This window comes from Populus trichocarpa, chromosome 2, assembly GCF_000002775.5.
Source record: "Populus trichocarpa isolate Nisqually-1 chromosome 2, P.trichocarpa_v4.1, whole genome shotgun sequence".
Taxonomy (NCBI): Eukaryota; Viridiplantae; Streptophyta; class Magnoliopsida; order Malpighiales; family Salicaceae; genus Populus; species Populus trichocarpa.
Genome location: NC_037286.2, coordinates 7,864,911 through 7,890,520, shown reverse-complemented (window position 1 = coordinate 7,890,520; position 25,610 = coordinate 7,864,911). Strand labels below are relative to the sequence as shown.

At 35.1% G+C, this 25,610-nt stretch overlaps 2 protein-coding genes and 1 pseudogene across 3 annotated transcripts; 2 read left to right on the top strand and 1 right to left on the bottom strand.

The window, feature by feature from the left end:
• Positions 1 to 6,472: 6,472 nt before the first annotated feature.
• On the top strand, positions 6,473 to 12,957 carry LOC18096245 (NADPH--cytochrome P450 reductase-like; annotated as a pseudogene).
• A 2,429-nt stretch (positions 12,958 to 15,386) lies between these two features.
• Positions 15,387 to 20,101, top strand: LOC7467205 (uncharacterized). Of its 2 annotated transcripts, none has more exons than XM_024595527.2 (6): positions 15,387 to 15,772; positions 15,851 to 16,043; positions 16,135 to 16,224; positions 16,721 to 17,113; positions 18,451 to 18,604; positions 18,892 to 20,101. In XM_024595527.2, exons 1-6 carry the CDS (start codon positions 15,702 to 15,704, stop codon positions 19,965 to 19,967), a joined length of 1,977 nt encoding a protein of 658 aa, XP_024451295.1. In that variant the 5' UTR covers positions 15,387 to 15,701; the 3' UTR covers positions 19,968 to 20,101. The 2 variants fall into 2 exon arrangements, with proteins under 2 accessions (XP_024451295.1, XP_002302346.1); XM_002302310.4 differs by having other exon boundaries at positions 15,389 to 15,772; positions 18,835 to 20,101.
• A 712-nt stretch (positions 20,102 to 20,813) lies between these two features.
• LOC7467204 (protein NETWORKED 2A) lies at positions 20,814 to 24,958 on the bottom strand. The gene is made up of 2 exons (XM_024595697.2): positions 24,406 to 24,958; positions 20,814 to 23,833 (listed from the first exon to the last, which is right to left on the bottom strand). The coding sequence occupies exons 1-2, from the start codon at positions 24,497 to 24,499 to the stop codon at positions 20,997 to 20,999; spliced, it is 2,931 nt and encodes a 976-aa protein (XP_024451465.1). The 5' UTR covers positions 24,500 to 24,958; the 3' UTR covers positions 20,814 to 20,996.
• Positions 24,959 to 25,610: the final 652 nt, after the last annotated feature.

The window sequence follows — 25,610 nt, the reverse complement described above, 5'->3', positions numbered from 1 at the left end:
CCTTATCAATCAAGCAAGAATCGAACCGAATCACAAATAATTTGACGTTATCTCTTCATTTAATATTTTATTAAATCAGAACTAGTTATGTAGAAAGTCCATATACACTACAGTCTAGAGGTCCCCCACACACACCAACCGAGCCCCATCCATTGAATACGATATATTTGGTTTTGTATTTGAAAAGTTTTTTGCAAAAATTTAATTTTTTAATTTTAATTTTTTTTATTTTCAGATAATTTTCATATAAAAAATAATTTTAAAAAAATAAAAAAACATTATATTTATATAATTTTAAATAAAAAATACTTTAAAAAATTTTCAACTCTCCGCAAACCAAAATATTTCCATACCACTACTATTTTTAAAGGTGTTCTTGGTATGAGGCATGAAATAAGTGAGTTGGGTGATGATGGTCCTGGCTTCTAGCTTTGACTCTAGTTCCTTCTGTGTCCATATACATTGTGCACACATGTACCCCCTGTTATTAAAAATAAAAGAAGGAAATATTAACAACAACAAAAAAAATTATTAATAGTTTTGGGTGTTATTTTAATGTGGTAATAATTATTTTTTAAAGTATTTTTTTATTTGAAAATACATTAAAAGAATATATTTTTTATTTTTTAAAAAAATATTTTTAACATCAACACCTCAAAATAATATGATAATACCAAAAAACTATTAATTTAAAGTAAAAAATTTTGAAAAACACTTTTAAAACAAAAAATAAACAGGTCTAAATTCTTTGTTTTTGTATTTTAATAGTTTTTTTGAAAAAAAAAATTTATTTATTTTTTTCTTCAAAGTAATTTTTTTGATATTTTCAAATTATTTTTATATACTAATATTAAATATAAAAAATATATTTTTAAATCATTTATTTTTTAAATTACTATCATTTTCGTGGCCACGAGTATATAGCTCAAATAGTGTTTACACTTGGCAGGCTCTTTCCTTTCAAAAAATCTGGGCTCCGGACCTCTCTTGTGACGAAAAAGACTCGTCATCGCTGTAGAAGTTGGGCTCATGGAAATAGAAGGCAAAGAAGCCATAAACACTAATATGGGCACCAAAAAGGTGGGCATGCACCTAGCCCCAAAATGGCATTGGCGATCCCGTAGCCGTAACCTTGTTCCTGATACTTGATGATCTCAAGATTGTCAATTCAATTCCGTTTTATTTGAAATGACTGAAATATTTTATATTAATTTAAAAAATAAAACAAAACGAAACAAATTTTATCTCATTTTAAATCTCGGTCCGTTCCGGATTTTTCGGCTAAATTCCGCCCGGAACGTTCCGGTTTTTTCAGCTAAATTCCGCCCGGAACGTTCCGGTTTCATTCCACATGTTCCGTTCCGCTCTTGAAAAGCCATTGAATCAAATTGAACCTTGTTCAATTTAATTAATTAAATCATCCAATTATAAAAAGCTTTTTTTCATGACTATTTTCAATAACAATGATATTAATAATAATATTGAAAATTATAATTCTATTTTCATTAACAATGATATTAATTTTTTAAAATTAGATTTATCACTAATATATATGGTTTATATTCATGTTGTTTTTTTCATGTTTATATTTTGTAGGAATTTGAGCAAAACAAGGGATGCTTTAGATTCCATTAGCCTTGATAACATTGACCTAACTTTATATTTAAAATATTTATGTTAAAACATTTTACTTTCATAATATTTTGATATTTTGTTTAAGTTGAATTACTTTAAGTTAAAGATCTATTTAATCTTGACTATTTAAAAATATTTTAAATTTTGAAATTATATTTGTTTGGTATTGTGTTTGTATTGAATAATTTATAATTAATTTATCTTGAATTTGAATTATGTTTGTTGAATATATATATATATATATATAAACAGTACAACTTCGAAACGTCACGCCGAAACATTCTAAAACTGAAATATTTCATTCCAATTAAACAAACAAAATGAAATTAACAACCTTACAATCTCTCGTCTGAAAGCTCATTACGACTGTCTAGAAAGTGGTCCATCTCGGTGGTTCAAGACGGTTTCGTTCTATCTCTTTGGTTAAGTTGACCTTCCAAGAACTTTTGACAAACATTTCACATAATGTTTGAGAATTTGAAAATTTTTATTTTTCAATATATTTTTTATTTTAAATTTTATTTTTATAAAAAAATATTTTTAGTATTAATAAATAAAAAACGATACGAAAATATAAAAAAAATAATTTAAAATAAAAATAAAATTTAAAATTTGTCCAACCTCGCAACCTAATCCTTCTTAATTAAAGATTTCGTCGTCAGCAATGGACAACTTTCCAGTTCTTCACAATTAGTATTTATATTCGGGTTTCACCATGAATCAATGGAAATGTCAATTTCTTATATCTAGATATCTACATCTCTCTCGACTATTAGGTGGTGTTTGTTATAAGAGAGAGAGATATATTTTATTTGAAGTATATGAAGGATAAAAAAATTAATTTACCATTCAAAACACTCAATTTAGAAAATATTGAGCACTCCTCTTAAATCGACCATTTTTATATACCAACTCAGCACTCATAAATGGTACAGTGGTGATTTTAAATCTTGTTATCCTTCTCCTTCTGCTGAACATAATCTAAAAAATCTTTTAAATTCGATAAAAAAAATCATAAATTTTTAAGATTTTAAACTAAATTTTAGTTTATATTTTAAACCGTAACTTCTTCAATATAATTTAGAAGAAAATTTGTTTATCGCCAGCTATTTAGATGTGAGTTATGCCCAAATTTTTCAGAACATAAAAATAATATCTAGATCATTATAATTTGTTTTAGTATTGTTATTAAACTTGGTACAATAGTTTAAACTTGAAAAATTCTGACATAATTACTTGATTAGCTTATAATTTAAATTAAATTGTGTGAAAATTATCCAAACATGACTTTGTCGACTAGATAGGTCAAAAGGAGAAAAAAACCCAGGTTCATCCTAATCAACCTATCAAACTCATAACACAAGTTTTGGACTCCATTTAGTTGAATTAAATTTATTTTATTTTACTATATGCTAAAAATGCCAAAGATAAAAAATATGAAAACTGATTATTGATAAAACTAAAAAAAACCCGACATTAAAGAATGTAATTAAAAAAACAAAAAAAAATATCAACTTGGTTCACTATTCATATTAAGTTTTAACTGGCACAATTTGATATATATTTGAGTTGTATTTAATTATAATATGCCATTTGAAATATAACTAGCAAAATTTCTTTAAATAATTCACATAAACCCTAAAAATCTATTTTTAGAGATTTTAAACCCCTCTAATAAAAACAATAAGAAATATGGATTTAATTACAAAAGAACACCTTACCAGTACTAATTAATCCAATTTAATAATGCTTTTTGCATTACTTTATAAGAATTCCCTTTCTCCCCTTCCACTTCACAAACATCCTCTCTCTAATCCTCTAATTCCCAACCTCTCACTCCATAATTTTTCTACTTTGGTTTAGTTTCTTTATAGGAATCACTCAATTTTCACTTTTCATGCCATTTGATTTGAGAGAAAATAAAGAAATGAATGAGAAGGAGAGATTTTTCCATGCTCTCCCCTTCTTTAAAATGTCGTTAGCCTCTTTATCATACGAGAGAACGGTTTTTCCTTCAATTTACCAAAATGCCAATAATTTAATGTCTCAATTGTTATTTCTGTAAAATCTCTAACTGTCGGCCTTTTTTTGGTATACCAATATTTTTTTATTTCATCCAAGTTTTTACATTACTTAATTGGAAATTCGTCGGCTTAATAAAGAGAAGAGAAGGCTAATTAATGTTCATCTATTTACAATAATACCACTAGCTTAAATATCCCACAAGTTATTTCACCCTAACCATTAGTTATATTTCTATTCATCTTTTCAAAATAGAAATATAAGATTGATGGATAGGATGAAAATGCTAATGACAGGCCACTAGTTTGATTATTTTTTTTAACTTCAAAGGGATCGATAAATCTTGGTATTAACTTTTGTTTTAGTATATTCTTTCATATAACAACCTTCAAGAATACTTAATCACCTACTTAATGATGAATCCTCTAATAATTTTATATTTCACAAGATAATTGTTATATCACCAACCTGCATTTCTAAAAAATTTAATCTTTTTTTGCTAAAAATTATTTTTTATATTTTGGATCGTTTTGATGCGCTAATCTCAAAAATAATTTTTTAAAAATAAAAAAATATCATTTCGATACATTTCAGCATGAAAAACACTTTAAAAAGTAATCGCAACCACACTCTCAAATAAAAAATTAGTTTTTTTCGCCAGCTTCCTTACAAACTCTACTTAGTTAAGTCCTTTTTTTTTTCTCTCTCTCTTTAATGATTATAAAATATTATTTTCTTATAGTGAACTCTCCTTAGTATGATACAACCTTTTTTTTTTCTTCTATCTTTTCATTTTGAATAATAAATGTGGTCCACTCGGATTATCATTGATGGTCTTTGTTGATATCGTTAAATTAGATTTTTTTAATGATATCAGTGATATTATAATAAAAAATTAGGTATGTCCCTGAATTTATTTATTTTCTTCTCTCTCCTCTCTCCTATCTATTTAATATTTGCTATTTTAAATATTAAAAAGCTATAAAAGTTATGTTTTATAATCACTATTTGTTCATCAATTTTTATAATTATACCAGTTCACTAATATTTTTAATTAAATATGTTAATTAAAAAAACTATTTAATAATAGTAGATGTTCTCCGAGTTGCCTCACGTGGAAGCAAAGTAAGTAGTAGCATAGTTCTTGGAGTTTTGCTCTTATTTATCTGCATGAAGAGTGCGAGAGAATAATTCATAGAGACGTAATGCAATATAACGCTGGATGCATACTTTACTGCCATGGCCTGAGGGAATGAACGGGAAGATCATAGAAAAGTTGAAAGAAGAAAGGATTTTTTAGTTAGACAAGTGGAATTAGCTAAGTATTTTATTCGAGCAAATATAGAGTTAGAATGGATGGTTTTATGTCTATTACTAGTTCTTCCTCCCGAATTGAGACCCATCATTCATATAAATGGAGGTAAACTAATGAGTTTGGAAGTGGCGATGCCATAAGCAAAAAGAAAAAAGACTCAGAAAATGGCAGAAGCAAATAAAGTTTTTGCACATTTCGTTAATCCATGATCATGATTTATATTTATATAAACACTTCGACTAGATGGAGCCATTAATCTTAATCGGAAAAGAATCAATGGAAAAAGAAAAAAATTAGAATTGATCGCTATGTCTTGAAATAAACAAACGAAAGATGAAACATAAATCATGAATCAAACAGTTCGCTGAACTTATCCCAGAAGAGTGGCCAAGGGATTACCGCATTTTTGGTTTTACGAACAACTGCCTCCCTTTATCTATCAGTATGGTTCGATAAGACCAGATGTCAGGCTCTGGTATGGGGATTCTTCTTACTAAAATATTGACAGAGGCTACTGGACCGTGGCTTCAAGGCAGGCGGTTAAATGAATGAAACTCGTAAATCTAGCAAAAGAAGGGTTCAACGCACTTCACTCTTGGCCAGACGCCAGCGACGAATGGCGTCAATAGTCGCATGAAGCCTTTCAAGGGCAACTACCACGTCTACCGCTTCTGGATCAACAATTGACTCAACCGTATGGTCCGTATCTACAAGTTCAGTACCAGTCGAGTCCTTTCTTTATTGTAAAAAGAAGAGAGGCTATGCCGGTACTGATGCTACCACTGGTGCTTTGCCGCCTCCACCACTGGAGGTATCCAGGATAAGCTACTGAAGCCGCTACGCGTGCTGCCATAATGAAGGTACGAGTGCTAAAGAATCTGCCGCTACCCTTGTAAGTAAGGGCTTTGCAGCCAGCTCCGAAAACCAAAAGCCAACACCAGTTGGCAACTTTTCAAGGAGCTGTAAAAGCTTTCCAGGGTTGGATTTCAATTCATGTAATTTTACTTCGATTTTCCCTTTTGAATCAGAACTTCCCTCAGTCTTCTCTTCATATGGCTTTACCGCCACTTACACTGGGCCAACTTCACTCGAGTCAAACTTGGCCTCCCGGAAGTTTGAACACAACACACAAGAGGAGCTGGGATGTACCTATCGACCCTTACCTTAGTAGATCATGGTCGGATAGTCGTAGTCAGGGGCTTGGTAAGGAATGAAGAGCCACTTTGATGGAGAAGTCTTTGCTTTCTTATAATGACCTGGTCGAGGGAGGACGATACATCGGTGTAAAAGATTGAGTGGGACCTGTGAGGCTGGTCACGGGGCAGCTGACCGAAAGGAAAGCGGGTAGGCAATTCCTATTTCATGATTTTTCTTTTTCCGGTATTCCGCTCCACGAGCAGAGCGAATGAATTCTTAACCTTTTTTTATGACCCGAAGAAAAAGGAAAAGGCGCCAAAAGGCAAAACCCCAAAATGCAATGTAAGAAAAGGAAAAGAAGGCCATGCACTTGTAGTCAAACGCCTTTACTCTCCAGCCATTTCTGTTGGGACACGACAAACACTCTTTCTTTTTCTATGTTCTTAATTCTTTAATTCCTCAAATCACTTTGCAAGCCCAGAGGTGGTCTCACATAATATACAGTGTATCCGTTTCTCTGTGTTTCCTGTCCCCCCCAATCTTGGCAGCATTTTTAAGACAACCAAACCAAATCAAACTTAATAAAATCAGAACAGAAAATGCGATTATACATATCTTAATCAAGGATGAGTTCTGGTGGTTCTGATTTGGTTAGGTTCGTTGAATCAGTGCTGGGGGTGTCTTTTGGTGACTCAGTGTCTGACTCTGTGGTCGTGATAATTACAACGTCTTTTGCGGTTGTATTTGGATTGGTGGCGTTTATATCGAAGAGATCATCAGATCGGAGCAAAGTCGTGAAGCCGTTGGTGGTTCCTAAGTCACTGTCAGTTAAGGATGAAGAAGACGAGTCCGAGGCTCTGGCTGGGAAAACTAAGGTTACTATTTTTTACGGGACTCAGACCGGGACAGCAGAGGGTTTTGCTAAGGTAAATAAATGGGCCTACAGCATAATCATAATTGAAAGTATTTGAAACTATAATAATCGCGTTTACTCTTAAAAAACAACCAAAAAAATGTCGATAATCAATCTCGTTGTTTTTTCTGCAATCCTACTCGCTGGTCTCACTTTTATGCATTTTGTTTGACTAGCTGTGTTAAAGTCGATTTTTATTTTACTATACTCCCTGCTGAAATGTTGTCCTGATATTTGCTTTAAACAGCAGTAAGTTAATTTTAGATGTGGATTAGAGAGTAGCTGTACTATTTCTGAGCTTATATTTGGTACTGAGCTTGATCTATTGGAATTATTTGTAGTTTTTGATTGATTGATTTTGGTGATACGTTCACATTTGTGCTTACAAGTTTCTTACATCCTGGCTGTCTTGTGGTGCCAACTGTGGCATTTTCATAGTTTTAGCAAAGCTTCACTGTTTACTGTATGCAATAATGGTAGATGGACTGTTAAGTTATTGGCTGATGTTTGACATTTCAATCGGGACAATGGTGGAACAGCTGGTGCTTGTGCATTCCAGATCATGTGCTAGGTTCTTGGCTGATAATGACCCCATGAGAAACTTCAGGGCTTAGCTCCATGAGATGCTGGAGCCTCACATCTCATCTACAGTGGTGGTTGCAAGAGAGTGCCCAAATAGAATGCTACATTGCTACTCCTATTGTTCATGTTTTGTCATAGGGGAGTCCTGTCATGCGGCTCCTGCTAAGTTACTGTACTATATGATTTCACGCAGAGATAGACATACTTCTCTGTCTTTGTACGTATCTATTATTTGATCTGAAATATACAACTCTCAAACTATAGGATCATTTGTATAGCCTCCTGCTTTAGCATTCTATCTTTATTTTGATTTGGTTTATTTAATATGTTACTTTGCATTGCTGTACTTTTATTTATTGTAGTTTTCTACTCATTTCTGCTAATTGCCATAGGCTTTAGCTGAAGAGGTCAAAGCAAGATATGAGAAAGCAGCTGTTAAAGTTGTTGACCTGGTAAGTTGGATGGACTTTTTTTGCAAATGACATTGGTTGCAGCATCGCTTGAGAGAATTGGCTTTTTAAGAATTTTATAGCATGTCTTCATGTTGTTTGTGGTTTGAATTAGGATGATTATGCTGTGGAGGATGATCAATATGAAGAAAAATTGAAGAAAGAGACTTTGGCATTGCTCATGGTTGCCACGTAAGATAAATTTTATTCTTGATCATACATTTCTGTACGTTGATCATGTATTTGGATTTTTTGAAAACTCTGGCATTGGATGTTTTTGAGCCTGACATTGTAGTTATGGAGATGGAGAGCCAACTGATAATTCTGCTAGATTTTATAAGTGGTTTACTGAGGTTGGTGACTTTATTACAATGCCAACGCTAGTTTAATGTCTTCAGCTTTGTTTTACTAGAATTTCTAACTATAGATATCCTGCAATGATGGTGTTCTGATTTCAGGGAAATGAAAGGGGAATCTGGCTTCAACAGCTTTCCTATGGCATTTTTGGCCTTGGTAACCGTCAATATGAACATTTTAATAAGGTAAAACCAGCAGGGCATGTTCTCTCTCCCCCCCTCTGCCTCTCTTGGAAACTTAATATTATAAAAGCAATATCTGACAACATGCTGTTGCTAAACAGATAGCAAATGAGCTTGACGACCTGCTCTGCGAACAAGGTATGTTTCCATTTGTTGACTTAGTGTTATTGAGTCCATATGGTTCTCCCTAGTGTATGTGCTGCATTTATTTTGAATCTTTTTCATTGCGATGTGGCAGCATATCAAGTTTTCACATTTTTTGCGAGGATATGTTAAGGAAAAAAATAACTAAATGCTGTGCCAATTCCACAGTTTGCAACTCAGGATACCCAGGGTTGCAAGTTGTACATGACATTGCTTTCAGATTCTGTTCTCACGCTGGTTTTGGATATTGATTTAGTTGTATGTCCCATAGATAGGCATGCATGTCTAACTTTGTGTCTTGCAATGGTTGCTGATTGGTATGATTTCATTATGTTCTTTTCCATTTTTTTTATGTTATGTAATATTTCAAATATGGTGGAATTTTCCCGTGTGATTGATATAGGAGGAAAGCGTCTTGTTCCTGTTGGTCTTGGCGATGATTATCAATGCATAGAAGATGATTTTTCTGCTTGGTATGCAACATGGTCATGTTTGAACATTTCATCCTGAATTTCAGTGAATTGACTGTCTTGCAGCAGTTGTCTTAACTGAGACTGGCCTTCTTTTTTTTCATCTTTGGATTGATGGAGTTTCCTTGGTGGAAGTTACCCAATTGGGGTCCTTTTTTGTTTTCTTTTTTAGGAAAGAATTATTGTGGCCCGAGTTAGACCAGTTGCTCAGAGATGAAGATGATGTGAACTCTCCATCTACTCCTTACACAGCTGCTATACCTGAATATCGATCGGTGATTCATGATCCTTCAATTGCATCTGTCAAGGATAAATTCTGAAACTTGGCAAAAGGGAATGTTTCTTTTGATATTCACCATCCATGCAGGTAAGCAACTAGGTATAGTGCATGTGTTAGTCATCACTGATTTGTTACTGCTGAAATTGATGTTTTTTCTCTTTCTTGAAGAGTCGATGTTGCTGTCCAAAAAGAGCTTCACAAAGCTGAGTCTGACCGGTCTTGCATACATCTGGAGTTTGACATAACAGGGACTGGCATTATGTAAGTTCATCACTATACCGTTAATGTTTGTTTTATCTAATACTTTATATTCCTTTATATATTCCTTTTCTAACTTACCTTTGGTCCCAGACCTGTTTCAACTTGACCCACCCTACCCTTTGACACTAAAGCCAAATCCCAGAGGCTTATTATTCTCCTGTATACCTACAAAAATCCTGAATTTTTTTTGTTTGAAAAATTTTCCTCAAGCTTGGGACATTTGGAAATTAACCATAATATCTGTTTCAAATCTTTTCTTTGTTTGGGATGACTCTGTACTTCTTTGTGTTAGCCCCTCATTGCTTTATTTATCTGTTTCTGTATTGTAAAGCTGGTATTCCCAGGAAGCAGATATCCTTCAGGAGCTGTCTTCTTGGTTTGAGATCTGTGGTGTCACAAAGCTCTAGTATTCATTCTTTTCTTCTCTACGTACCTTTTCACTATATTTTGGGTGGGGTATTCGTGCTGGTTTCTTAATGTGCTTTTTAATTCTGTAGAGTGCTCTTTTCTGCAGTTTTCTGGTGTGTAATATTCATTTATTACCATATTGGTTCCTCTTTTCCTCTTTTTTTGTTTTTTTTTCCTTTTAAAAAAGCATTTTGTTTATTTGCATTAGGTCTAATACAGTAGTGCTAATAACAGTCTCATCTCTGATTTCTTTCCTCAGATATGAAACTGGAGACCATGTGGGGGTGTATGCTGAGAACAGTAATGAAATTGTTGAAGAAGCAGGGAAGTTGTTGGGTCAACCTTTAGATTTGTTGTTTTCTATTCATGCTGATAATGAGGATGGAACAGCTATTGGAAGCTCGTTGCCTCCTCCTTTCCTAGGTCCATGCACCCTTCACACTGCATTGGCATGCTATGCAGATCTCTTGAGCCCTCCTAAAAAGGTGATATTTTCACATGTTTGTTTGTTCACGTTTATTTTCTGGTTCTTCTGTGTAATGATATATTTTCTTTATTCTTGGCTGTGAATTATGCTTTAAGGCTGCTTTGCTTGCTTTGGCTGCTCATGCCAGGGAACCTAGTGAGGCAGAGAGACTCAGGTTTTTATCATCACAGCAAGGTCAGTGGGTGATCCATACTTTTTGTTGATATTTGTTTGTTCTGTTTTGTTGATACATGTCATCTGTACATTCTTGTTCGTCTAAAATGTTTTTTTTTTTCCTTAAAAAAAAAAATCCAGGATGAGTACTCTCAATGGGTTATGGCTAGTCAGAGAAGTCTTCTTGAGGTAATGGCTGAGTTCCCATCTGCCAAACCTCCCCTTGGTATCTTTTTTGCTGCAGTGGCTCCTCGCCTACAGCCTCGTTACTATTCTATCTCATCCTCTCCTAGGTGATCTATTTCTTTGAAATGTGATTGTATCTTCTTGATGGAATTATAAAAACATAGTTTCCTGATATGTATTCTGCAGATATGCTCCCAATAGAGTGCATGTGACCTGTGCTTTAGTATATGGTCCCAGTCCCACTGGTAGAATTCACAAAGGGGTGTGTTCAACTTGGATGAAGGTATTGACACAACCTCCAATATATTTCAAAGAACCACACTCTCTCACTTTCTGTACCACCCTTAATGTTTGAGATCATCTCGGCATTGTGCATCTCGGCTCGGCATCTTGGAGAATCTAACATCTGGCTGTGACCCCCCTCCCCACACTCAAAAACTATATATATATATATATATATATAAAACAGAATGCAGTTCCTCTAGAGAAAAGGCATGACTGTAGTTGGGCTTCCATTTTCATCAGAACATCAAATTTCAAGTTACCAGCCAATCCTTCAACTCCAATTATTATGGTGGGACCTGGTACTGGACTGGCACCTTTCAGAGGATTTCTACAGGTGTGGATGGATTTGCTTTCTTATGTGTTTTTTTTTTCTTTTTGTGGTGTGAACAGAAGAAAATTAATTAGTTGATTCCTCCAGGAAAGAATGGCCCTGAAAGAGGATGGTACACAGCTTGGTCCAGCCCTGCTTTTCTTTGGATGCAGAAATCGCCAAATGGTTTGGACCTTGACTATGCAAATTTCCTAATTTGACATTTATTGATGCTCAATGAATCTGTTCCCATTGATTTCCAATTTCTATTGTTTGCAGGATTTCATATATGAGGATGAGCTCAATAATTTTGTGGCGCAAGGTGTGATATCCGAGTTATTAGTTGCATTCTCAAGGGAGGGGCCACAGAAGGAATATGTTCAACATAAGATGGTAGATAAAGTAAGTATTTGTAGACTGCAAAATTAGGTGGTTGTTGACGAGTTAAATGCTTTATACATGTTAGATTAATTTCAATACCATTTGCAGGCAGCAGAGATATGGAGTATAATTTCTCAAGGGGGTTATCTTTATGTGTGTGGTGATGCCAAGGGTATGGCTAGAGATGTTCATCGGACTTTGCACACTATTGTACAAGAGCAGGTACTTGTTGCTTGTGCTAATGTTCTCTTTGTTGCACTATTTTTTCTCATGCCACTTCTCTTACAAAGCACAGCACTAAGAAATTCGTGCCCATGCATGCAGTTTTACCCTTTCTCTGTTAAGTGGAAAGCACATATTATGCAAGTGTTTCATGTCTAGAACTTTTGTTGTCGATTCAACTTGGTCACTCTGTTTGAATTTACTGTGTTCTTCCCCAATGTTACATGTTTTTTATATAGTATATACCGAGGAACATCGAGCATATGAAATCCTTGTGCTTTTGTGTTTCAGGGAGGCTTGGACTCATCGAAAACCGAGTCTATGGTGAAGAAACTCCAAATGGAAGGCCGGTATCTAAGAGATGTCTGGTGATAACAGCATTTTCACATTGAATCTGCCTTTGATTGCCGTAACCTCACCAAGTACAGCATTGAATTTATTCATCTACTATTCCAGCTTCTTCTGGACTCTGGAGTCCCAGCAGGGTTGGATAAGGATGGGGGAGAATCTGGAAGTTGATTACCCTAGAAATTTAGACTCTGTTGTTCTCTGGCCGTCCCTTTATCACATTTCATTTTCTACTTTTTTGGTTTGAATAGGATCCTGTTAGTCTCTACTGTCTCCTTGATGAGAGATCCCCAGGCAGGGAATAGCATGTAGTTAGCTGCAAGATGTCAAAAGGGGCATAAAGAATGTTAGTGATGGTTTGTGCATGAACCATTGTGGTAAAGTAAAAAGGTTACAAGGTGGAAATAAAGCTGAACTTGCGATTTTGAAACTGAAAGCGGTCACAAATTTATTTATTTGTGTGAATCAATGAGATATCTTTCGAACATTTTCTGATTGCTGAGCTAACCGTCCATCTTGAAGTAAAATGGAGTAACTGAGGCTGGCTTTTTTTTTTTAATAAACTTGATTAATTTAATGATATAATTAAAAAAATATTAACACAATGAATTAAAAAAGCAATAATTAACTATAAAAAATAATTGATTAATATCATATTTTGAAAAAAAAAAGAAATATCTTTCGAAAATTTGTTGTCATTTTGTTGTGAACACCGCCCACCACTAAAAAAAATTCATTGAGATAGTTCTAACATCAACATGAAAAGCTACACAATAATGTATAAGGAGGTTGCACGCGATATCATGGAATGAGCATCTCATGTTTATATTTAATCAATTAATTTAATTTTATTCAAAAACAAAATTTCTTGTAAAAAAACTAAATTTAACAAAGAATGATAAATAAAAAACTCGAGATAACCCGAGTCATTTTTAAAATCAATAAAAATCCTATAGAAAGCAAATAAAAAAAACAATAGGGGTCAATCTTCAATTAAATAAATATTGAAGGACGAAACTAAAAAAACATGAGTTTAGAAAAAAAAAAAAAAACAAGCAAACCCGAACGAATATTCTAAACATGGGTTAATCTCTCAAATTTGCAACGTGTGAAATCCTAAACATAAACTTAATTATCAACTAATTTAATGTTGGATGATGAAATCGAAAAGAGAATATCAATTTAAAAAATTTATCGAAGTAAAAAAATAGTAATAAAAAAGAACGAGAATCAAATCTGAAAGGAAGAAAAAAATGAAGGATGAATTTTTTTAAAATAATTTTAAAAAATATATTGAATAAAATAAATATAAATAAAAAACAAGGACCAAGACTGACAAATAAAAAAAATTAAAGGAGGATGAAATTGAAAAATAATTTATAATATTATAAATAATTTATAATAAAACAAATAGTAATCGAATAACATGAACCAATTTTAAAAGGAAATAAAATTAAAGTGTTGCTTTGAAAATTTATAGAGTCAAACATGATAATTGAGGAGAAAAGAGAAAATAAAAAGAATAAAAGTTCATTAATGTCAAACTTGAGGTCAATAAGTCACACACGCTACCTTAGGATGGAAGGGCCACCAAAACAATTTCAACATCGCAAAAGGTGGTGTTTGGTCTCCGGGAGATACCACACGCGCCACCCGAAAAGTGCAGGCATCTTCCACCCGTTGACGCTTGATTTGCATGCGCTATCTATTTTTTAAAATTATATTTTATATTTATTAAAATACCAAATTATTCATTAATTAACTTGATTATAACCGGAAAAAATAGTGAAAATATGAAAAGCCCTTGGACATCAATTAAAGTATTTTTACTTCTAAGGATAAATGAGTTATTTTATTGTACTTTTAAAAAATGAAAATATAAAAAAAACCCTCATCACTTAAATAGTTTTTTTTTAAAAGATATATTTAGCCATTTTTTACGCTTTAAAAATGTAAAAAGATTTAAATGTCATCGATCAATCTGATAATAACTAATAAAACTTGTGAAAAACTGTATTACCCCAATACATCGTTAAATGATTTTGTTTGGGAATGACAAATTAATCATTACATTATCTCAATTCATAGGGCAATGAGTCTACAATGAAACCTTGATGCGCATTAATTATAATATGATTATGACATGTCATTCGTTGCCTTAATGAAAAATAAATACCAGGTCAGGGGTTGGGCTTGACCATTTTCTTTGTTTTTTTACCTATTTTATGTGAAAAAATATATTCAAGATTCACTTTACTATTTGATTTTGACTTGGTTCTTAAAAAATATTATAATTTTTTATTTGAATTTTAATATTTTTTAATTATTATGCATTTAAAATGAAAATTATAATATTAATAACAAATTGTTCATGAAAATTCGATTCAAAATATTTTTTTTATTCCTAAAATTTTTAATATAATTTTATTATATTTATGATTTTTTAAACTTTCACTCGTACATAAAATATGGATATATTATTTTAATAATTTTTAACTTACTTCAACAATTATAATTTATTTTAAAGAGAATTCATGATTCTAATTAAAAATATAGAGTTTGCTAAAATAAACAAAATATATTTTAATAAAAAAATTTATCTTGAAAAATAAAATTTATAATATTGTCTAACACTTTCATAAAGACTAAATATATTTTCTTTTTATAGATTTGCAAATTTTTTGATCCACCAGTTATGTAGCGCGAATCTATAAACTAAATAAAACACAAATTGAGACAAAAATAAAGATACAAACAATCAAATAAAAAGAAAAAGAAAGGTACTTTGACATAAATACGGACTCTGAATCTTTAATTACCTCTGTGAATAATCACCGACGTAGACTTCCCGAGGGCACTGTCGTCATTAAGAACCTCAAAACGCCCTTTCAGCCCCTAACCTCCACTGTGCAACCTTCTCTCTTTCCCCAAAAAAACCCCCCGTCCAGTGCGTGTCTCCACGCTCTCAACGACTCGCTCTCTCCTCCTCCTCCTCCTCCTCCTCCTTGCCCCTCCTCCTTCTTTGTTTTCTCCGTTTTTCCCATCTACGTGTTCTGTCTTTTTTGACATCCTCTTTCTCTCTGAAACCCTAAGTTAGGGTTTTAATAAAATTCGGCTTAATGGAATTGAATCTCTCCAGTTCCTTCATATGTAATTGAAATATAACAACACATAATGATTGAGAAATCCAAGAAGAACAAAAAGGGAGTGATCAGTGAAGAAGATGTTTCCACTCTCTTACAAAGGTACGAACCTTTTTCTTTTCTGTTTTTATTTACTTTTTATTTTTGGGTAATTAAAATTGGGTTTTTTTTTGTCTTCAGGTATACAGCGACGACACTCCTAGCGTTGCTGCAAGAAGTGGCTCAATTTGATGGAGCGAAAATTGATTGGAATGCGTTAGTTAAAAAGACCAGCACTGGAATTTCTAATGCAAGGGAGTATCAAATGCTATGGAGACATTTAGCATATCGACACGTTTTACCTGAGAAATTCGATGATGGAGCTCACCCTCTGGTTTGCTCTGCCTCTTTGCCTGAAAAACTCAATGCCGCCTCTTCTTCTTTTTTTTTCTTCTTTTATTTGGATTTGAATTTTTTTTTTCCAGGATGATGATGATAGTGATTTAGAATCTGAACTGGAAGCTTTTCCTAGTGTTACTAGTGAAGCTTCGACCGAGGCTGCAGCTTGTGTTAAGGTGGGCTTCTATCCCATTACTATGATAGTGATTGTTTCTATATACTATGTGTGATACAATCTGTTGTTGTTTGTTTAATCCTTGTATAAATTTCGAGTTTTGGAGATTTTATGTAAGATTTCTAGTTCAGAAACTCATTTCAAGAGTTGAATGTGTCAAAAAGAAAAAGGACGAATTAGTTTTAAATTTTCCGTTGTCAACTACTCGCATACAGATAAAGGGTTGAAACGTGTCAAGTTAATTATAGTTTCCAAACAAATGTAATGATGTTCAAAGGGGCAAGGGCATTGTAAAAACAAGATGGTTTCCAGGAAACTACTGTGACCACATGATAGAGCTTGAGGTGCAAATTTTTTATGTATTAATCATTTAACGGACTCCTTCTCTTTGAGATATTCCAAGAAGGCAAAACATGCTTGAATAATTTGTTTTATTTGATTCCTCTTCATTTTCTATGTCCAGTTACCTTATTGATGAGAATGGTTGTTTTGGTTAGGTATTAATAGCATCTGGTTTACCAAGTGATTCAACTCACCCAAACAACACAACAGTTGAGGCTCCCTTAACTATAAACATACCTAATGGCCGGTCGCTTAGAGCTACATCAGAAAATTCACAATCTGATGTGATGCGGGGGGTGAACATTAGAGTTCCAGTTTCTGTGCAGAAACTGTCCCTGCCTGCAGTGATGTCTTGTCCTGCTTCTGAAGTATATGATGCAAATGGATCAGGTAGTGGCACATTTCCTCCAAGAAGGAAAAGGAAACCCTGGTCAGAAGCTGAGGACATGGAACTGATTGCTGCTGTGCAAAAATTGGGCGAGGGGAATTGGGCAAGCATTGTAAGAGGTGAATTCAAGGGTGATAGAACTGCTTCCCAGCTGTCTCAGGTTGTTTTCCATGAAGTGCTATTAAATTATCATCCTTTCTCATTCCTTTTCATGCTTACTGTAATTAGATTCTTCAGGCTTTCATAGGTCAGTAAGAAACACATAGGGTTGATGCTTAGTCATCTAAACTCTCTTTGCTTTTGATGTTCCATTCTACCCCTGCAATATTTTGGTTTCAATTGCTATGTATGACGTGGTCAAATCATTGCTTTGGAGGTTGCTTTACTTAGGTCATGGCTTGATCGTTCATGGAAATGGTTGTTGTATATCATTTCTTATTATGGACTCTAAGGGATCTAGTTGTTAACAGTTCATTTGCAATGGCACATATATTTGTTGGTAGTGCTATGAGGGTCATCCCTTCAGATATTGTTGCAAGTGCTATTAACCATGGCTTGTCCACAAACACAGATGTATTCTTCATAAAAATGTTTTAAGATTATAAAACATTGAAACATATTGTTGAAAATGTAAAGAAAAATCACTGAGAATTAAAGGAGAACATGGCTAGACTTGATTAGTTCTGATATCTTGATTCTTTGCAAATACAATAAGAACTTCATATAGGATTAGCATGCATCTAAATTTCCATTTCAACATATGTAGTGTGCACTTCTCTGATGACTTTGGAGTTAGTTTTTTTTTTCTTTTTTCACAAACACTGGAGCAATTTGTTAACCATATCATCAAAATGGAAATATATTGTTGAAAATGTAAATAACATGAATAAGTGAGAATTAAGGGAGGATATAGCTAATCCTGATTAGTTTTGCTATCTTGATTTACTGCATGTAGGATTAGTATTTGCTATCTGGATTTTTCGCAAATACAATGAGGACCACATGTAGGATTAGTATTTGCTATCTTGAATTTTCGCAAATACAATGAGGACTCCATGTAGGATTAGTATTCATCCAGAGTCCTTTCTCAACATTGGCAGTGCACTTCTATGTCTGAACAGAACCTCAAGCAATTTTTTTAGCCGTATGATCGAGATTTGGTTCCATTGGTAAACCCAGTCCTTGAACTTTCATTAAGCATTGTTATTTAATTACTGCCGTGGAGAGCAATCCGTTGTCATCTAGTCCGGTCAGGATGTCTGGGTTCTCCCAGTTTTTCCCGGGTTCAAATCCCGGCAACGGATTTCTTTATTTTTTCAATAAATTCCGATCTGTTCTCATTTTTGGCCACTGTTCTTTCCTTGTCTATTGTTCTGCTATGTTCGTGTGGATGTGGATTCCATGAATTGCTGGTTTGTTTTTTAACTGTTAGTGTTCCACATAGAATTTTTTTCCCTTTGCCTTTCTCCTCCTAATTACCATAGCTTATACAAGCAGAGGTGGGCCATTATTCGGAAGCGGCACGGGAACTTGAATGTGGGAACCGTTTCCAGTGCCCCTCAACTCTCTGAGACACAGCGTGCAGCACGCGATGCAGTGAAAATGGCCCTCGATCCTCATCCAGCAGCCAAAAGTTTAATTGCAAGTTCTGGTAAATTATCCTTTCCATCTCATACTGTTTTTAAATTATTTAGGTGTGTTCTAGTAGACAATCTTTAAAAATGCAGTCTGAATTATTAATTTGTCTAAATGTATTAAACAGCTCAACTGCCTTTAAAGCACAATGGTAGTTTGTAGTTTGCTCTCTATGCGTGTAGTTCACATAGGTTTCAGCACTTGCGTGTGTGAGATTCTTACAATTATTCTTTTAACTTGGAGCAGCTGGGACAACTTCTACCAAAACCCCCAATAATTGTGCCTCTCCTACCATCACTGCAGAAGCTTCTCCTGCCCAACATCAATCTCAACAACGTACCATGATGACAAAATCATCTTCAATATGGCCAGTGGGACCTGCAGCAAAATCTCAAGTAATGTTGGCAAAAGCATCAGAAAAATCTATTCTGAGTTCTGATCCTGTGAGAGCTGCTGCAGTTGCTGCTGGGGCTCGCATTGCTACCCAATCAGATGCTGCTTCACTGTTAAAGGCTGCTCAGGCAAAGAATGCTGTCCATATCATGCCCACAGGCAGTTCTTCAATCAAATCATCCATGACTGGTGGTATTTCTACGCACTTAGATGTCAATCCCAATACTCGATTTATCTCCAGTGGCATGGCAACTGCACCAACTACCACACGTCCACCTGCAAGTGGTCCATGCCCTGGTTTGCCCAAAGCTACTTCACCACCCCCTCAGATGAAAGCTTCTTCATCAACAGCTCAGCATACACAATCCACCCCTGTCACATCATTCAATGCGCAATCTGAACAGACTAATTCTGTTTTGGCCAAAGCCACTGTACTGCCACCTCAGATGAAAGCTTCTTCAATGACAACTCAGAATACACTATCCACCCCTATCACATCGAGTACGCCATCTGAACAAACTAATGCTGAAAGTTCGCCAAAGCAAGGCATTGTAACCATTAAGGATACAAAAGCTTTTGGGTCGCAAGAAGTGGCAAATGGCCAAGTTCAAAGGGATGGAGCTCATGTCTCAAGTGAGCATGTTCAAGAAGTTAAAGCAGCTTTGACAAACCAAGAAGCAGAGTTGAAAAGTCAAGTAGCTGCTTTGGAGAGTTCTAATGGTTCACCAAAATTGATAATGAATGAAAGTGGCCTGGTAAATGTCACTGGCAACCAGGTCGACGGAAGTCAAAATGCAGATGATAATAAGATGACTTGTTCACCTATCAAGGAAGCTGAAAATCAATCTGCAGTTCAGGAGAATGATGAGAATCAAAGTGTAAGTGAGAGGCAAGCAGATTTGCCAAGCTCAGTAAGCAATGAATCCTGCATAAAAGTGGATAGTATAAGCAAAACAGAAGCCAGCGATGGAATGATGGACGGATAGGGTCTTGAATGCGAAGTAGCAGAAGACACTTTCCTTTTCTGTTTGGTCTCTCTATTTGTATTTTAAACGAGATAGAAATTGTGTAAATTGATTACAGTTGTGGAAAGTAATGACTCAGTCCGTCTTTTTCATGATGTAATTTCTTCATGCTCGCCTGGTTCGATAGATCATGTTGCCGTAGATGCATTTGAACACTAATGTCACTGACAAAAAAATGAAAAATAAAAAATCAGATTCTTAAAGATGAAAATATTTACAGTGTTTAAGAAGTAACTAGTCATATTTTAATAATTATTTTATAAATTTATTTAAAAAAAAAAACAGATACAATTAAGAAATTTTAGATAAAGACTTTATGAGGTATGAATTTTATTTATTTATTTATTTATTTTGTATTTGTCTGTTTGTTCATGTGGAGTTAGAGAGTAACTAATAAGAAAGATATTTTTCTGTGCGAATGTGTCTATTTGGAGTGTGGTTATGGTTGTTTTTCAAAGTATTTTTTATTCGGAAATACATCAAAATAGTATTTTTTAATTTTTTAAAAATTATTTTTAATATCAACACATCAAAAATTTCAAATTTTTTCAACAGCGCTTTTGGGCCTTACATGCTAGTTGGATTGTTGCAGCCAGAAATGCAGTGTGATCTGCATTTTCTGCAAAACCGATGTCAGATGAAAACCTCCTGTGGTTGGAAGGCATGGCAATTGGATAAATTAAAAATCTTAATTGATAAGTTGGGGTGGATTTAGCTTCTGCTGATCCTTTTTTCACTGTCTTGATCTAGAGAAATTCAAACAATGGTCAACAATATAGGGCTGAGGTAAAGAGAGGATCCGTAGTGTTGCTTAGTAAAAATATTTTGATTAGTTACTTAAATTTTACCCAGTGGGTCAGAAAAATTAACAAGGAACTCGTAGTGTTGCTTCAAGTTCTATTTGAAGTATCTAATACTACGACAGGCAAGCCAAATGAAAAAAGGAAAAACGAAAAACGAAAGGAAAATGGAAAAGGAACAATCCAATCTTCAGTGGTGTTGTGGGGGTTTTCCATCCTCGAACATACTATATTGTTTCTGCAGTGCAGGGCTTGCGCATGAGAAGATTGACTGCTTTTGTCCCTTAAGTTTCTTTAATTTGACACCAAACAAGAAAGAGCGCAAGGGGATTCTAGCTTTGTGTGATGAACTCCTATTTTTAGATGCTGAAATCCCGAGCTCCTCGTCCAGTTTTGTGAGTAACCTTTCAACTTCAACCTTGAGTCCTCTCACACGATCCAGACCGGTTTGCAGCTCATCTGCAACCTTGTTGCTTTCCTGTTTCATGTTGAGAATCTCACCTTGAAACTTAGCTGCTTGATATTCACTTAGCTCAGCCTCTTCTTCTTTGGAACGTGGATTGGAAACTCTCAACAGCTCATCTTGAATATTGCATAAAGATGCATATCTAGCATGAATTTCATCTTTCATTACCGAATTGTTCTCCAGCCATAATGTTAGTTCAGTTTGTATTTCTCTCAAATGTGTGAATATTGGCCGAGTCTCTGAGATGATATATTGACTCTTATCATTTCCTTCTCGCCTTGTTTTATCTCTTACTTTTGATAGCTCCACCTTTAAGTCATGGACTGAAGTTTGAAACTTTCGTATCTGATGCAACGTGGTGCTAAACCTCAACCAGAACTCCAGATTTTCCTCCAGCAGTCCATCAATATCTGAACGGATCTTTTCTTCTACAGCTGAAGGAACATGGGGTGAATCTGCACGTTTCATCTTGATCACATTGCTAACCTCTTTCGCAGAGTACCTTCTATTACCTCCAGATACAGCTAATTCACCAATTCTTCCTCTGGCTTCTACATGATGTTCGTGCTCTGAGTCAAAAACTGGCCGCGGAGGTGAACTTAGAGATGAAAGATTTGAATCCAGGAAGCTAGCTGCTTGTGTCATAAGGTCGGGAGAACCTTCTGCATGTGAGTACTTATATTTTGTCGAATCACCATCATTATTTTCATTGAGATTTTGTTGGTGAGAGCTCATTTCACGCAAAGATTGGATCTCTTCATCCCTCAGGGCAAGAGCATTCTTTAATTCCCTAATCTGCAATGCCAATTCAAAGAAACCGTCCCGATTTTTCTTCTCAACGTCACCGAGCTTCTTTCTTACTTCAGTATAATTCCGGAGGACCAAAGTATACTCTTCCAGCAGAAGCTTTTCCCTGTCATCTGACCCACTCGCCAACAACTGCCTCCAGTTGGGTTGATCCTCTTCATCTATTCCCAGTTCCTCTAGCCGAGCAGCAAGATCATTTTCTTCCTCATGCAAATCTCGCTGATCATGTGTTGGGACATGATCATCAGTTATGGCAGTGAGCTTTTGGTTTGGTCCAGATTCCTCTGCTTTGATAGAACTATTGACAGCAGGAACATCATCTTTCCTCCCTTCCTTTTCCATTTCCATGGCCTTCGATACAAATGCATCATTGAAAGAAGCCAGATGTTCTTCTTGTTCTTCGACCCCCCTGCCTGCTTTGACATCAACAGCAGCTCCTGATTCTTGGATTGATTCTTCTTTCTCAACTTCCTTGTCTGGTTTCACTGTTTGTAACTTCACTGACAAATGATCAATGGCACAACTTGCTTCAGTTAAACGTGTTAGAAGGTTTTTGTTTTGATCTTTGATGTTTTCGTTGAGGCATTTCACTCTACGAAACTCCTCTTCCAACTCTCTTAGCTTGTTGCTCATTTTCTCTGAATTTTCCATCAGAGTCGCCTTATCCTCTTCTAGAGTCTTGATGTGTGTCTGGAGCCCATCTGAATCAGATTTTAGTCTGTTTACCAGAGCATCTTGAGAAGAGACTGCAGTTTCCAAATTCACAACCTTCTCAACTAGTTCATCAATTCTCTCGGCCAGTTGCATCACGGTGTGGGATGATTTTAAATCTGCTTCCAGCTCACCTTTAATCTTCTCTCGCAACAAATTCGTATCATTTGGATCTATATCTTCTGATTCAGCCTCCTGTTCATCAGCAGGCTCCAGCAGATCTGATTGGTCAGAAAGAAACTCACCTTTAAGGGCTACGTACTTCTGCTGGACTTCCTTAATCCTTCGGTTCTCTACCTTAGCCTCTTCAGCTGATAGCTCCCGTTTCTCTTGCAACTTAACCAAAGTATCCTTGCATGATTTTAGAGCAGTGGCAGCCATCAAAGTTCGGGCTTCATTATCATCAATAACATTGCTGATACCGAACTCATCTTGTAAGCCGCTGATTGTCACTTGCATTTCAGTTATCTGATTTTCAATTCCCCCGCACTTAGCTTGGCATCGTTCAGATACGCTTTGTACAAACTCCTTCTCCGTTTGTAGTGCCAAAATTTCTTTCTGAAGCTTATCAGTTTTCTCTGCAGCCTCTTCTCGGCTAAGGCCTGAACTTGGAGGCACATTGGCTTTAGCAGAGCTAGCAGTTCTATTTAGCTGCTGTCCCTTTCTGGACAATAACATTGTTTGGTTTCTGAAATCTTTCTTTGGCATGCTGGGTACCTTTGGAATATTTGCTTTAGAGACCTTGTGTGCTTCGTTGGGATCATCAGATTCGAATATTGTGGGGTCACTTTCTTCAAAATCATCATCATCCATGGCAAACTGAACTTGTTCTGGGAAGACAGTGGCAATGGTGCGGTTGGCACTTTGCAGCTCTTTTGACAGATGATCGAATCTCTCTGCCAATGCTCGATATGCCCGGTAAGAGTCTTCCACATGGTTTATAAGTTCTGGCCTCCTTCTGTAGTACATCTCAGCTCTTTGAGCGAAGGTGTCCCCCGAATTTTCAATGATTTTGAGCATGTTATTAACCTTTTCCTCCATATCTGTCATATCAAAAGTGTGTTAAACTAAAAATCAAAAACAAAAGAAAGAAGAGCCATATATGTCAATATATAACAGACTTGAATATTCTTATACAACCATAGTCTAAGCTTGACATATTTGAAAATGTTATCTCTGTCATTTTCCTGGTTTCTTGCTTTTTTATAATTTTCTTCACATGTTTTGTGAAAAAAACGGAGAATTGGTAACCAAATGCACGATTAATCTTAAACAATGTGGGATCATCGGAAGCAGAATTGATTTCGATCTCTTCGTTTGTATAATAAACATAGAGTTAGTTAGTTGCCATTGAGCATGTAAAATAATCAAGAACATAACACACACACACACATATATATTCTGACTGAATGAAGCCTTTCCCTTGTGTAACCTAGCAAATCTCCAAACGGAAAACTTAAAGGAACCTGGCATGTTGTTGCGGACAATTGACCAATAAGAAGACAGGACTAGTTATGCACCAATCTAGATTCTAGATCACCGAAAGAGACCATATAGAAGACCATTAATTCTTAGAAACATATACAGATGAATAAAAGAAGACAAAAGTACCCACCTTGGAGGTTTTCTTCCAGCCATTTTGAATGTTTTGTCCTGATGTGGCTTGCCCACCACCATGAATATGCATTGCTTGCTGCTCTCTGCAGCATTGTACCTGCCTTTTCCCTCCCTCAAAATGCAAAAGAGATTCAACGCATTCGGGATCAGAAATTGATGATACTAATTGTCAAAGAAGACGAGAAAGAAGATTTTGCCGATAGATAAACACAGCTTTTGCCTAGAGGGTCTCTAATGAGCAGCGGGGGAGGATATTTACGGCCAAATTTTGTGCCTTTGACAGCCTCAACATCGATAGGGACTCTTCGATGGATGCGGCCATGTTGAAGGATCCTTGATTTGGCAGGTTAGTTTCCTAGAATAAAGGGGGGGTATGTTCCCTTTCTTTGATTGCTAGTTGCTTGACAGGATTTTTGCTGCTTATTTTCGTTGTTTTGTTACATGGGCAATCATGGCATGGTCTGTTAGGCTTAGAAATGGACTCTCATCTTATTTTTTTCAAGAAGTTCGACTATTTATAAAAAGTAGTGGCTCTTCAATTTGTTAAAACTGAACAAACTGTTTGTGCTTATCTTCTTCTTCTATTTTTGGCAAAATGCCCATCTTCTTTCAATCAACCGAAAGTTGACACACACAGTGCCACTCTGTTTTTCCGGTTAAAATTACGAACCGGTTTCTGTTGTTTCAGCATTTACTCCAAAAATGAAAATAGAAAAACAAGTATAAATCAATTCTGTCGGCCAATAAAATAAACCTTTGGTGCGGTATTGTTATGTTTTTAAAACAAAATAAGGTTAAGATATGTTTCGGTCCAAAACACGATCTCTTTCTGTAATTTACCATGTGGCACTTGCAGAGGCAGACAGACTATAGGCGTAGTACCACTTAGGACGTGACTTGCTGTCTGTTGTTTTTCCAGTAACAAAGAAATAGAAGTGGGGAGTTAAGTATAATTTACTGCCTGTAGTTTAGAAAAACAAATCAATCGGTCCCGAAAATTATATTATATATGATCTCTATATTTCTAAATATTTTTCCATTTCATGTTGTTTTGTTTTTATTATTTAAGAAATAGAAGAGGGGGGAGAGATCTGATAATAGAGGAAAGATATGTTTTTATACTAAAAGTCAGTAAATTTTTATTATTGAAGAAATTGATTGGTTTGATATGAACTCCACAGGGACTAGGTGACAATTAACACG